At 34.8% G+C, this 15,016-nt stretch overlaps 1 protein-coding gene across 7 annotated transcripts in view; it reads right to left on the minus strand.

Annotated features, from left to right (window-relative positions):
• Window positions 1–225: 225 nt before the first annotated feature.
• Window positions 226–15,016, minus strand: part of VTA1 (vesicle trafficking 1) — a 37,461-nt gene continuing 22,670 nt past the window's right edge. For 4 of the 7 annotated variants that reach the window (XM_021553166.4, XM_085575293.1, XM_085575294.1 and 1 more), the window contains 3 exons: window positions 10,397–10,570; window positions 8,477–8,557; window positions 226–1,388 (listed from right to left, as the gene is read on the minus strand). In XM_021553166.4, coding sequence (XP_021408841.2) covers window positions 1,243–1,388; window positions 8,477–8,557; window positions 10,397–10,570 — 401 coding nt within the window. In that variant the 3' untranslated portion in view covers window positions 226–1,242. The remainder of the gene's footprint in view (window positions 1,389–8,476; window positions 8,558–10,396; window positions 10,571–15,016) is intronic. The other 3 variants (XM_021553167.4, XM_085575296.1, XM_085575297.1) reach the window with 1 other exon arrangement.

Raw genomic sequence — 15,016 nt, forward strand, 5'->3', positions numbered from 1 at the left:
AGTGCAGCTATAAATAACATGGACTTGATCCAGCAGCTTGGAAAGACAGAGAGATCAGATAAAATGCCATTAAAATTATTATATATATCAGACATGCTTTATGGTGTACTCAATTATGTCATGTCAGTTAAAAGACTGCATATTCTTTCTTTTAAACAGGATGGGGGGATTTTTAACAATGAAGAGCTCTATAACTGCAGTGGTAGACCTCATGAAGACTCAAAATTCAGTTTCCAAGATATTTTAATTAAATCTCAAGTCCAAAAAGTTTTCACAACAAAGCAGACAGGAAAAATATTAGTTGGAAATACAAAGCTCTATGACACTAATACCAGAGATGAACCTATAGTGTTTTAGTGGCAGAAGAACAAGCATTTTTCCAGCCTCTTAAAAAGATGGAACAGTTTTGTTCTTTTAATAGGTCTTCCTGAAAGTTCAAATTATTTAGAATCTCTGCCTCCAGTTTTGGGATCATTGTTGGTAAATATTAGTATTTTCTCTTAATTACCCATACAGATACATAAAATTCTAAGTGTTCAGAAGGAGCAAGAACCCATAATAAAGAATACATGTAGTAGTCCATACACCTGTGGGGTATTAAATTGGAACACCATCAAAATTACTCCCTCTGAAGTATCAAGAGATGTTTTTTTCCAGCACATTTTCAAATGAAATACAAATGTCCTCAAGACTCCCTCAACTTAGACTTATGTCTCAGATCATACAAATACTGAAATAATTTATGTATAGAAAAGTCCTTCCCAATGTGGACTTGTCAACCTTCTCATATTAAGCCTCTAATTTCAGGAGGAAAGCACTCATCCATTTTAGTTACCATTTTAAAGCTATTATACCTATTAAATAATTGTTTGCAATAATAAACCGGGAGTAATAATTTTAACAGAACATCCTAATTCTCAAGTTTTTTACAGTGAGCATTTTCCAGTTCTGATAATCCAAATATTGCAAAATGAATTCTAACTCTTGAGTGGTGTTCACAGTACTTTCTTCAATATTTTGCATACATCAAGCCACTGCATTCATGTTTCAAGCTCCACTGTCTGTAAAATGAAAACAGAGATTTAGACTGTACCATTAATTGCTAATCTGATGCTGAAGCAGTGGTTTCATAGTCATGAGTGATGGGATTGACAATTTCTGTGTAACTCCACTTCCCTAACAGGTACAGTAATAAACTGTTAGTTCTTTAGGCGAAAGACATGAATCTGTTGGATTAAAGCTTCATTCTCTCCCTGTAATGAGTAACTTGAGGGCCTTCTGTAGATTTTGCACAGCAGTGCTCACATCTTCATACTGCAATGCACTGCCAGCATATTTGCAATATTTTTGAGCTCTGGCGAAGTCCTCTGGAGTCAAGCGGACTTCTCCTGCAAAAACATAAGTATTACAAAGTTACTACAAAGGAAATCTGACTTAAGTTTCCTTTTTTATGATTTTTATGTTTTACTGATGCTTGTGGCAATATTATGAAAACCAGGCTAATATTGTGGTAATATTATGAAGACCAAGCTACAGCATTTCTTCTGTTCTGCCCTGCTCTCTTTTCTTTCCATTCATATAAAGCTTAACTTCTTTGCTATTGAAAAATGTGAGGACCTTTCTAAAGACTGGTATTTGCATGACCCAGTGCCTTTCAAAAGTAAGCCAATACCTTTGAGAAAGATTTGTTCTTCATCTAAGACAGTAAAGGAGAGCTTTTATATGACATTAAGTTAGCTGTAATCATGTTACAACCTGCAAGAAACAAGGACAGTGCTTTTTGTGTTTACAGCATAATTACTCTGCTTTCTTTTACGAATAATTCCTTCTCAACTGGAATAACTTTTCAGAATATGGAAGCATTTCTCACTGGTGTGTTTTCACACATTTTATGTTTCTGTTATTCCAAATAATTTTTGTTTCCAATTTTATGAAAGATGAAAACAAGATTGAAGTCATGAAATGCACCCATTTTTGTAATACTGGAGAACACTAGCCAGAAATATTCCCATAATATAATATAAACCAAATATTACTTCTTAATCAGAGTATTTTCTTGCTGTAAATTAAAACTTTAGGAATTCTGTAGTACTCAAACACATGCATTAAGTCTTGGAGAAGACATAGCAGGGACTTAAGCTCTAACTGGGGGAAGATTTTATATGTGAATAGTTTCACTGATGTGGGTGCAAAATAAAGCAGAGCTATGGTACTGTACCTCCTACCACCCACAAATCCACTGGGAGTTTTAAAGCTAATCCCATGCCACTCCAATGATGGACAAATTTATATATGTCCAAATACGGACAAATTATAAAATCTTTACTCAGGTTCTTTCAAAACAAATTGTAAATGATGGATTTCTATGGGCAGAGATAAATAATTATATAAAACACTAAAGATTATGTATATATTTAATAACTTCCCACACAATCTGGTATAAGCACTGAATAGATTTCACAGATTGAGAGAAAATGTGCTTTTAAATGCACCACACATTTTACATAAAATTTAGTTAAACAAAGATTTAGCTCTTGAAGTACATTTTACTCTTAAGCAACTACATGAATTATATGAACATACTTAAAGTCATTTTTTATGGCGCAATTTCCATCAGCTGGATCCTTTCTTTCAAAATAGAACTGTTAGCAATACTGTGAGAATGTTTACTAAAGAATCTCTATTCTTATCAAAAAATGTCTATTATATTTGCTTTTCCTTCCCCCAGTCTTACTATTTAAGAACAGTTTTTGAACAAATAAAAAGGAAAACTGGGAATATTAAAAAATTAGCCTCGTCTGCTGGTTTTCAAAACAACCCTACCCAAGTAAAATCAGAAAGGTAAGCACTCTGAGGGTTAATTTCATAATTTTTAAAAATATGCTCTAGAACTCCACTTTCAATAAATAAATATAACCATTGAGGGACATAAAAACTTGGTGGGCTCATTATGATTGCAACGTATATTAGTTTTATGCTTAGTAAGTAAAGCCACATTAAATCCCTTAAAATACATACACATGTGAGTAAATACACACGAGGGAGTGCACAAACACAGACACACACCTTGGGTATTTTGTACCTCAGGAAAATCACAGACTAAAAGCATCTGGGGTCAATCTGTGACCACATTACTGAACATCTCTAAGAAATTAAAAAGACCAAGTTTCCCTCAAAGTAGCTTTATGCTATGATGCCAAAAGAAACTACAAAATCATTCTTTAAAAACTGGCCAAGGCATCAGTCCAGTATTCAAATAATTTATTGGAAGCAAGCCTAAATTCACCCGTCTAATCTTATTTTTACAGTATGAGCTCTATTAATGTTTTGCTGGCATAAAGCCTTATTTATTATGAAATCTACCTCAGATGCTATTATGACAAAATGTGAGGGGAAAAAAATTATTAGTTTCAAATTTATAAACCAAAGTTTATACAGTAAGAGGGTTGATCTTTTGATGTGCTCTGTAGCCTGAGCTCCTATTGAAGCCAATACCTCACAATGGAAAAGCAAAATAGAAACAAACCAGCTCTCTGTTCTGAAGTTTTACAAATAACATAAAACTTAACTGCAATGACTGTACTTACATCAAAGGTATAATCACAAGAGCTATTAACCTACTTCAATTTACATATTCAAAGGTCAAGCAGTTTAGGAGGAAATGCCCTGGGGGTCCTGGTGGGTACTGATCTGCCCATGAGCCAATAATCCGTCCTTGTGGCTAGAGTGCCAATGGCATCCTGTCCTGCATTAGGAAGAGTATTGCCAGCAGGCGGATGGAAATGATCCTGACACTTTCAGGTACATGTTGAGTGCCATGTCCAGTTCTGGGTTCCTCAGCACAAGAGAGACAGACTGACATCCTGGAGACAGTCCAGCAAAGGGCCACAAAGACGACTAAGGGCATGGAGCACGAGAAATGTCCAAGAAAGCTGGGACTGTTCAGCCTAGACAAGAGAGAGCTCAGGGGGATCTTGTATCAAGGATATAAATACCTGAATAGAGTGTATTAAAAGGACAGAGCCAGGCTTTTTTCAGTGATGCCCAGTGACAAGACCAGAGGCTGAAGCACAGGAGGATCCTGTCTCAACATCAGGAAATAGTTTTACTCTGAGGGTGACCAGGGTCTGGGACAGGTTGCCCAGAGAGGTTGTGCTGTCTGTCCCTAGAGAGATTCAAAACCTATTTTTCGAACTAGCAGTAACATTTTTTCTCAAACTCCTTCATGCAGGAAATTAAACCACAGGGAGAGTGCACAGGCAGGGGGAAACACAAAAGACATGGTCCCGAGTGACTGGTTGTACATGACCCTTCCTTGAGCAGAAGGGTTGGACCACGTCCTGAAGTCCTTTCCAACCTCAAGTATCCAGTGACTCTTTGCTCTAAAAAAGCCCAACAACACTGAGATACAAAAGGTACACTGTATTTATTCTGAAATAAACCTGCTTCCTCTGGTAATCTGAAATTTTTAGGACTGTAGTTATATTAGTGGAACATAACAGGGATATGGAATCTGTAACAACAAGCATGATTCTTTTAGTTTAAGAGAAACACAAAGTGAAACCGATTTGACAAGAGCTGCTGAAATAATTTTGGGAAAAAATAACAGTTTTAGAATAAAAGTAATGTGCATTTTACATAGATATATCTTTTCCCTTAAATAATTAAATAATCCTTTTCTACCATTCAGATATTTTTTCCTTTTCACAATGCCCAAATATAAGGCAGATGATTTAAGAACATTTCAGTCATACAAACTGATACATAAAAACAGTGATGGAAAAGGTAGCAAATGGTTTTTGAAACATGATACTCTTTTTACCATTAAATCACTTGAAATATTTGAAATGTATGTACTAAAGGATTTATTTTTAAGATCATGAAAACGCATTCAATGTCAAATTATTATTTCTACTTTGTGTGTAGAATATCAAACATTCTACATACAAATACAATGGACAAATGCCTTCTTTATACTATGCCACCTGTGAAAGGGACAATATGGCAACATAAGAAGATCTTGTAAAATCTGTATAGCACAACTGTGAATGCCTTTAGTGTTAGCAAAATCTAGGGGTAATAAATTTTTAAGACAACTATACCAGAGAAGTGCACACACATGTACACGAAGTTGCTGCATAATTCTACATTCTGTTGTCAGACACATTAACTCATGCTTACACGAAAAGGCTTTGACACTTTCAAAAGTCAGTGTTAAACTCTGAAACCTGTTCCCACAGGACAGGACAACTACTGAAAGATGTATGCTAACTAAAAATCAAAGAACACTATTCCTTTAACTTCCTTTGATAAAATATGCTACTCCTCTCTATCAAAAATTTTTCTCCCATAACAGCATTAATCAGGCTTCCCCCATGTTATGGGAAGCAAAGCATTTATCTTTAAAATATATATTTCACCTTACTATAAGAAAGAGTCTTGAAGGAATATGTGGAATATCCTGTTTGACTATGCCTATACTACCATATTCAACGTTGCCAAGAAAGGCGTCTCAGCACTCAAACTTGACTGTCTGCAGTGTCAAACTGCTGGAACAGATTCCAGTATGGTTTTGGCCCATGCAAACTAGCACTTTCCCAAACAATTCCTGGGCATGACTTGTGGTCAGAGCAAGCTACAGACCATTCAATATGAGCAGTCTTAACAAGCTACCTTGTTTAGGTTTAGAAGTTTAATAATATTAATGTGAGAGGTTCTGTGCCAGCTGTTCTCTGTGCCAAATATTTGTAAGCATGTATAACTTGGCTAGCATGGACACAGGCACTGTGTCTAAATCCTGGAACAAATCTATCTTGCACTTGCACTCTGTGGACCTACTGGATGGAGGGCAACATTGATCCCTCCTTCCCGTGCAAAGGAAACCTCAGTTGCACAGGAATGGTACACACCTCAATACACAGCAAGGATCTAGCCTAGATATGTCAGTAACAGGAAAGGGCTCATGGCTCCTATAGTTTTGTACATCCCCTAACAGATACAGGCATTTTTCCATCTAGTTATGGGTTAGAGAACAAAGCTGCTGTTAGCATAGAAAAGACCCCTCAGCAGCACAAGAAGAATGCACAAGACAGTGACAGGCAAGGACATTACTGTCACTCTCAAGCTTTTTAACTCCACACATGCAAAGAAAACTCTCACTGTACCTCTGCTGACACATCCCCTGCACCCTGCATAATTGACAGTGTTTTCTAAGCTTTCAAACCAAGAACCTGTATGACCTTTATCATCTCTTTGCATGCACTTCTGCAGCACTCCCTTATAAGAATGTAATACTTTGAGCTGTTACAAGACCCAAACTTGTAGAAACACAACAGATGTGCAGATGAGGAATGCAGGCATGCAAATACTCAGGTTAGATCAAGTTAAGAGATTTATCATGGTGCTTAGCAAGGGTCTTAATCTCTTAATTACACAATACTACTTATCAAGCATTCTCATAAACACAGTTAATTCCTTCTTATTTATGTACTTATTAAATCAACTTATCTCAGATAGGTGGTAAAAGGGAGCAATGCACTCACACAATTCAGATATTGAATAATAGAACGTCGTAAACTTAAAAAAAGTTTAAGTTTCAGTCAAAATTATGACATTTTGACATTATGACAACCAGAAGCAAACATTCAAACCAAGAAATGATGATTAAAATTTTCAGAGTAGTTACCATAAAACCTGGCACAATGACTGTCTAGAAGATCATGATAAGCTAGTTAAAAATGAAACCTTTTCTTCCTAACACCACAAAATTTGTCTTCCAACTAGCAATTACTATGACAAGGCTTAAGTAAAGCTTTGAGCCATTTCAGTTGAGGAGCTACCAAAACCCCTACAGCACTCCCCAAAACTCAGAAACTCTCACCAAGTTAGAATGTTACAGCTACAGGTCTGAGGTGTTGTTTACAATGAGTTACTGCCTCAGAGACATTAGTGCCAGCTCAGCTGGCCAGGGCATGGTGCTAAAAATGCCAAGGTTGTGGGGCTGATCCCTGCATGGGCCATTCACTTCACAGTTGGACTCAATCCTTCTGGGCCCCTTCCAGCTCGACTATCCTGTAATTCTGTGATTACAGTAATAAGCCAGAAAAACTGTAGCACCTATAGTATCATTTGCTCTTCAAGAGAATACTGAAGGTTAATATGTCTCTCAATGGCAAATTTTGCTATTTTTAAGACATCGTCTGTAAAAATGGCTAATATATTAGAATGGAAATATCCTTAAGCATTTTTTATGTCAGCAGATTAAAAACAAGTATTGAATTCCTCCTATAGCATTTGACTGAAGCAAAAATGCTTTTTCAGTAAAGCTATTTTAACAAAGACACAGTCTTCAATGACATAATAAAGTAACTGAGTATCTGTAAGTCATAAAATACAAGAACATACCTATCTAAACTTTGTAGTCATAACAGGCAATGTTTTACTGTTGTTAGTACTAGAACGTAATATAGCAATTATGTATAATATTGTATACTAATATATACTATCAGGTTTCCCTGATGAGGATAAACTGTAGGGGAGAATATGAACAGATTTTCTACCAGGACTCTTAGACCTCCTCCTCATTCAACATCCATGTTACACTGCCAACAAAAATTTGATTATTACAAACAGATGTAATGTAAGGGTTTTATTTTTTTACACTCTTTTCTCTTTTCCATGGACAGTAAAATTCTTAGAAAATAGCTAACTCTTTGTCCATATGTAGATGAGTGTTCAAATGAAAATCTAGGATGATTCCAGCTTTATTGTCAGTTACTATTCTTTCACAAGCCAGGGTTTCCCCCAGGTTAGCCCTTATGTGTATGTGTATACTTCAAAGCATGGAATATGAGAGCAGACATAAAATACATATGATATAGTTATCAGTGATTTCAACATCAAAGACAGATGACATCTTAGAAGATAAAAGCCTTGATTAAATGGTACATCAAAAAACATCATTAGCAGTACCTTACAAATTGATTGTTTCATTTAACACAAGTACTACTTCCAGTCAGGAAGCACACTATTATTCTGTACAAAAACATAATTTGAATGTTTTATGAATTATTTTATGAAATTAATAAGTAACTTACATCCTGAGCCCGTAGAATAAATTTTAAGTAAAGGGAATGTATATTAATTACAAATAATGCAATTTACGAATTCTATCAGGAATATAGGCTTTGCAAAATATGTAAGAACTGCACCCGAGAAGCAACAATATAAATAATAAAAAGCCTCATGCAATGCTAGGTCATTAGTTCAAAGCAGCCAGACAGACAACACTATATTGTAACAGCCTTCAGAAACTACTAACATCTTAGCAACAATGTTTAGATGTTGACCATTCCTTTTAAAATGGATTGTGTTCAGATAATAGTGACAATATTTCTCAAACTTCTTCCTTCAGGGCAGGGGAGACACAGAGGACACAGTATGTCCATGTACAACAATACAAATGCCACAAGCTTACCAGCAGACTGAGCACTGTAAAGGGAAGGATCAACCAGAGGAATATTCTGAGGAGCAGGCTGAATGGTGTTACTTGTCACTCCTGCAAACCAATACAAAAAAATGAACTTGGATTATTTTTATTTATTGACTTTAAAAGTAAGCAAAAAACCTTACCTGTTCTGTACACAGAACAGATACACCTTATGATTTTCAAATTAAACAGCTGATAGCATACTAATTCTGAAACTGTGTAACAAATAATTTAAATGCTTTCACTTCAAATATGACTGCTTTATAAAATAAAACAGAAGAATGTACAGACTGTCATCCATTTTACCAGTACAGGATTTCACAGAAATTTAATTTCAGGCATTAAAAAAGTAAGAAAATACTAGTCCAAGAGACGCTGGTTACCCAAAAGTATTGCAGAAAGCCTGCTAAACAAAAGTGTGAGTAACCCTTTATATTTCAAACTTAAATTCTACATTCTAATATCAGAACCAGTCTTTATTATTATATTTTAAAGCCCAGTGCCAGTCACCTCACACGTGCAAACGATCTCCTTCCTAATTCCTTTGAAAACAATCAGTGAGAATAAAAAAAGCTAAAAAGGGAAACAATGTTGCTAGAAGAAGAAACTGCACTTTATGCTGTGAAGCATTCTTGTACCTGCATTCTCATTTTAAGTACACTCATTTGCTTTGATCCAAAACTGTATTTCTGCAGTATGTCCATAACATACCAGACTAGCATAAAGTTAATTCTACAACATTGCTGTCTAGGAGGAAGGTATAATTACTTTTCTAAATCCCATCACTCCACTGAATGATTGGTGGGGTTAAAACTATGTAATGTACATTGGAATTCATATATTCCAACAAAGTATGCACTCCCTAATTTTCAGATCCTCCCACATCCAAAAAAACCCCCACCTATCTGAAGGATTTCCCTTTGATAAAGCTGAAAAAACCAGCATCCTGAACTCTTCATAGGGTGAAGCATTTTTAAAAAGAGAAAGTAAAAGAAAAGGAGGGATTGTGTGACAAAAAGTATCTTGTACATTTGAAATATAAAAATGTATCTGAATAATAAGTGATCACCAGGATTGAAAAAAAAATTAATTTTTAGTCTTATTAATCATTAATTAATAATTCTACTCTATGATTATTAAAAAAGGTCCCATAAGATAAAAAAGTTGTACTCACTAATCACTTAATTTTTTTTTTTAATTAATAAATACAGCATCTGAGAAGGAATTCCAGATGCTGTATTTAATTAATAAATACAGCATCTGGAATTCTGAAGAACTTGGTTTTTGGTCCAAATACTATACATAATAATACGAAGGATGTAGGAGCCAATACATTTAGCCAATGTTTAGCCATAGGGACAAATTCCCATTAATGATAACATCTGAAGTCAATCGCACTAAAGCACTGGGGAAAACAGGCAGAAGCCAAACCAAACCAGTATGATTGGTACATCAGCTATATTGCTATAGGGTTGTAGCAATTTCAACAATGTTGATAAGCTCTCGCATGAAGAACAGCAACCTATCGGCACAGGGAAAGCTACGTATGAAATGAAGTAATACAATTCCACCTACAAACTGAAAGACTCAAAATTGTGCTTTACAGTACAGACGTTGCAATACAACATCATTTTACTGATTTAAGAAAAGACAAATAAATTCTGTCTGCAGGAACAGTCACTACCTTGGTCCATATATGTCTTCTGTAAAAGTGCTCCAAACTATGACTGCCATATTTTAAGAAAACATTAAAAATATTTCCAGTGACATTTTTATGATTTTAGCTTATGAAGACGCTTTTGTCACACAATATTATGCTATTTTACTTTCTATGTGATGAATTAAAGTTTGGGCAAAAATTCATCTCCCATTAAAGGCATGGATTTCTCAGGTGTGATTTGGACATACCTGTGTTATGAGGTACTTCAGCTGGAGTGTTGGCTGGTGCATGGGCACCTGGTGGTATATGTATGCCAGTGTAATTACTAGTTGGTGTATTGTTAGATTCATATGTAGATGATGATGATGGAGCTGTTCCACTATGGACAGAAGACGACCCTGCTTCTTCCTTTTCAGCATCTGCTAAAATCATACAAAATAGGAATTACTGCAACTACTATGTATAAACACTTGAAAACTTTGGCTTTCCTTAACATCTCCTTTCAAATTTGTATTGGTAAAAAAATTGCCACCACACAGCATGATATAAAACATCAACCCAAAACCACAGAGGGTCGATTTGAAAAGCTAAAAAGCAACATATCAGACAACAAAGATCTAGAAATTCATACTTTCAAAGATCTCTTCTGTTCAACTTGAAGAATCATTTCCTTACCTGTCTGAATATAAGCTATCTCATTAGAACAATTGTTATACCGTCACGTTCTGGATCCATAGAAGCTGAACAAGTTATTACAAATATGCAGTAATCTACATTTTAACATATACATGAATCAGAATATGGAAAACAGTATTTGCTTTACAAACTCTTCATAAAAGGCTAGACAGTGCCAATTTTTTTAACCCAAATCAAACCACAAATAAGTAAGAACCAAGAGGAACTTTGGGAAAGTAATACCAAACAAGAAACTAAGTGCAGCTTAGCCAAGTCATAATTGCATCTAGAACAACTAGAATACATAATGAGCTATAAGAATAATAAGGTTCAATATATCCCACAGCATGTACAAAGATCATACGTATTTTTCAATCTAGTCATGTTTTTAAGGTTCTGATCTACTTTATTTAATACTGCTTTAAAGGCTAAGGATCCAGTCAATTCAGAATATATGGCTGATTCCTGCTTCTTCATTTGAATTAAGTTCAGTTAAAAGAACTGATGTCATTTACTGTGTATACATTCACCTGTATCAATAATGTCAGATGGAACAACTAGTAATTGCTTATTTAACAGCCAGTGCTTGAAAGGGAACAAAAAAATATGGGAGAACAGAACATATATGTGTGTAGAGCTAGCAAAAGAGATATTTTAAAAGAAATTCACATTGATCTTCAACTACACAAGACTATGAGTTATGCAAACACTTCCGCTGATTAATAATTAAATGGTCTACTATTAAAAATATTGCTATAATAAATATCAGAATTGTTTCCCATGTAAGTCTTTTTATCTCCCAGAAAAAAATTCACATGCTACCTTTAGGAAAAAAATGCCTAAATACCTTTTAATTAACAATACAATTTACTAATAAAAAAGGCTACAAAGCAGAGTAAAATCAAGTATTGTTATTAGAGCATTTTTACTGGACTTTAATAAATACACTCTGGTTTTATGGCACAATTTCTGACACATGCAAATGAACACCTGACAGGTTTTTGGAAGACAAAAAACATCTTAAGGTGCCAGATCTTTCTTTTGCTGTATTTCATGTTTGTAACTCATACTGCAATATTGTGTGGCTAATATGCATGGAAATAAAATTAAATGTGTGAAAACTGGTGAAAAGAAGGTGAGATTCAAGAGTAAACATTGCATATGCTATTGTTTAAATAATAATGATAGGAAACAAAAATGATAGGAAATAAACATGAAATAAAAATTATAGGAAACCATTGCTTGAATGCTGTATTTTTCACTGGTTTTGGTGTCAACCGAAAAAAAAAAAAAAACAGCTTCAGAAAAGAAAGTGAACAAAACCAGAAGTTTATTATACATAATATGAGTGAAATAGTTACGTACAACACTCATAATGCTGTCTGAAGGTGAGGCTGCCGAATATTACTTGTAACACTGTTACCAATTATTTGCAGCTTGGGCAAATTGTAGCCAAGCTAGGATTTTGGGAAAGCTGTTGTAAAAATTACTAAGCAACTTTTGATGATGAGGCAGTGAGGAAAATGTGTTTCCACTGTCCTTGGTATCTCAGCTGTGAGAAATTACTTGTAAATTCATGCCCATATTTAAGCCGTTAATGCATTTATTCCTTTATTCTGCCCCTTGCACTTTCCTGTTGCCCTCATCTGGTTCTCAAGGCACATTCAGATTTCCTTCTCTGCACTAGGATTACATGTCCGATATCTGCAACCCTTTGCCACATACTTGTGTCACTTGCACTGCTCCCATTTTCTCTCCAAGCCATTCCCAGTTTCAGCTTCTAACTTCCTCACTGCACAGTTCAGGGTCTCTACTTGCTCCTGTACCAGTGCAAAGCCGTGGTCAACACTGGCCACGGAAGACATGAACCCAAAGGGTTAAAGTCTGGCAATGTCAAAAACAACCCAAAAAAGTGTTAGGAGTGCTAACCACCAGTAATAGCAGTGCCTGCAAGAGGCAAATTCACAAATGAGGAATCCACTTTTAAATCAGGTATATGTATCAAAAGATTATGCTCAAATGTTTGATTTGCTCATTGTGCAACTGGCCAGTGTTAAAACTGTATTACACATAAAAGTAGTTTTGTTTAAGTTAACTCTCCTTAGGTCTTTAAAGTGCCCAAATATCATAAAAGCATTGTAACTATTCTTTTAGCAAAGCAAATATTTAAAATATTCTTTATCAAAGACTAAAGTATTAGAAACAGTTTAAGATATCCACTCTCAGTATTTGTGCATCGCTTTCAACAGTAGTGCCAGATAAAAGGATTTCAGCCTGCTATAAAAGAACATTTAAATCAACAGAGGTTTTAAATTCTATGGTTAGAATGTACATAATATAACTGAAAAAAAAATATTTTTGAGGGAATGGGAAAGAATGCTACAAAATTAATAAATTAAATAATTTTCTCATGCAGCGGTAATAACCTAGAATTCAAAATTCCTTACAATTTTCTTAAAAATGCTGAAACTAGGCTGTGAAACAGTGACACAATTGTTTTACATTTCATTTCAGCTCCAGCTGAGTTTCTTGGCTTGGAATCTCATCAGCTTTTGTACTGGAATCCCAGCATAATGAATTAACAAGCTCTTTAAATTTTCTGCAGAGCTACAGTATACCCAGATCACCTGTTTGTGGTTTTCAAAATTATTTATTTACTGAAGGTAAGATTTTGTGAAATAATCACCCCAGCCCCATAACTAACCATCCAAAGATACTTTTATATACACAGAGGATTCTCAAGGCTTGATGGCATTCCCTTTCCAGTGTAAGCAAGCACAGATCATGACTTAATTTCAGCAGCCAAGTGCAATAAATATAAAATTAGCAATTTTTTTTTTTAAGGAGCCCAGACTCCTCCAGTTCTCTGGAATCCTGTTTTTCATGAGTTCAGAGAATTATAATCTATCAATATATTTTTCTTCCCTTTGTCTCATTCTGCTGTGTTGTTTCTCTTTTGCTTGAGGTGCTGCTGAAAGATTCACAATGTCAGGTTCTATATGAACCTTGCTTTTAAAAAATGAAACCAAATATGTATTTTTTTTCCACAACATTGAGAAAAGAACTCAAAAATCCACCAACTTTTCCCATATTGTTCTTTTTACTAGTTGGAACTATTAAGGTTTTCTGAAATTCTGAAATAGAAATGTAGCCTACATATTATATATTGCAATGAAGGTGATTAAATTTAATGTATTTACTATGGTTATAATATGGCTATTTAGGAACTTTTTTCTATTTCCACTTTTTTTCCCAGTAGTTTAAAACTTTGTTGAATGACCTAGGGCTAATGCTAAGTAACCTCTATGTGTATTCTAGGACTTGTATTCCAACTGCATTAATAAATTAAGCATATAATTTTTAGGTTTCCATGGTGGCATCCTGACAAAAGCATCCATAAATCCAATAGCAGAACTGCAAAAAGCATGCCTATGTACTGTAAAAACATCTCCAAGAGTTACAGTATGGTTTTCAAGAATCACAAAAAAAAAAAAAAACACTCTGGAAAAAAATGGTAATTTGTCAAGCTACAGAGACCTAGTTTCACTCTGTTTAAACAGACTTTTTCCACATGCGAGGGGAGGAAGAAAATGAGCAAGCAGAAAGGAATGGGGAAGGTCCAGTCATACATTCAAACAATACTGCTTTTCTTCTTATGATGCACAAAGAGGAACTGAAACTCTTTTGTACTGATTCTTCTCATAAAAATTAATTTGCATAAAATTTTTGTCTTGATTATGAGAGACATCATGAACACCTACACCATGGAGCTAACCATAAAAAATAAACATCAACATGTATTTTTCATTTCATTTCTTAGAAAATTAGTAGTGTGAGAAATAATCTCTCTACATGAAATACAATTCAACAACAAAATAAACAAAGTATTGTCAAGTTACAAATCTTGCAAGCTCCCTATCAAAAAGGATGTTAAAATTTTGATTCACTCAGCATTTGCATCCCTTTTAAGCTGCATGTAAACATAACCTGGAAATTAAAGCAATTGTCTTTACCAATTCCCATTACCACCTGTAATGAACTGCAACGAATATCAAGGATTTGAGGAAAGCCTGAATTCTGCTTCCCTTCTTACAACAGTTTCTTTTGTTGCCTTGAGCAAGTCAGTCACTTCTGCGCATTAATAAAATGAAGAAAGAGTCTATTTGTTGCTCTGTTGAGAAATAATTAGCTTC

This window comes from Lonchura striata, chromosome 3 (assembly GCF_050655825.1).
Source record: "Lonchura striata isolate lonStrDom1 chromosome 3, ASM5065582v1, whole genome shotgun sequence".
NCBI classification, from domain to species: Eukaryota; Metazoa; Chordata; class Aves; order Passeriformes; family Estrildidae; genus Lonchura; species Lonchura striata.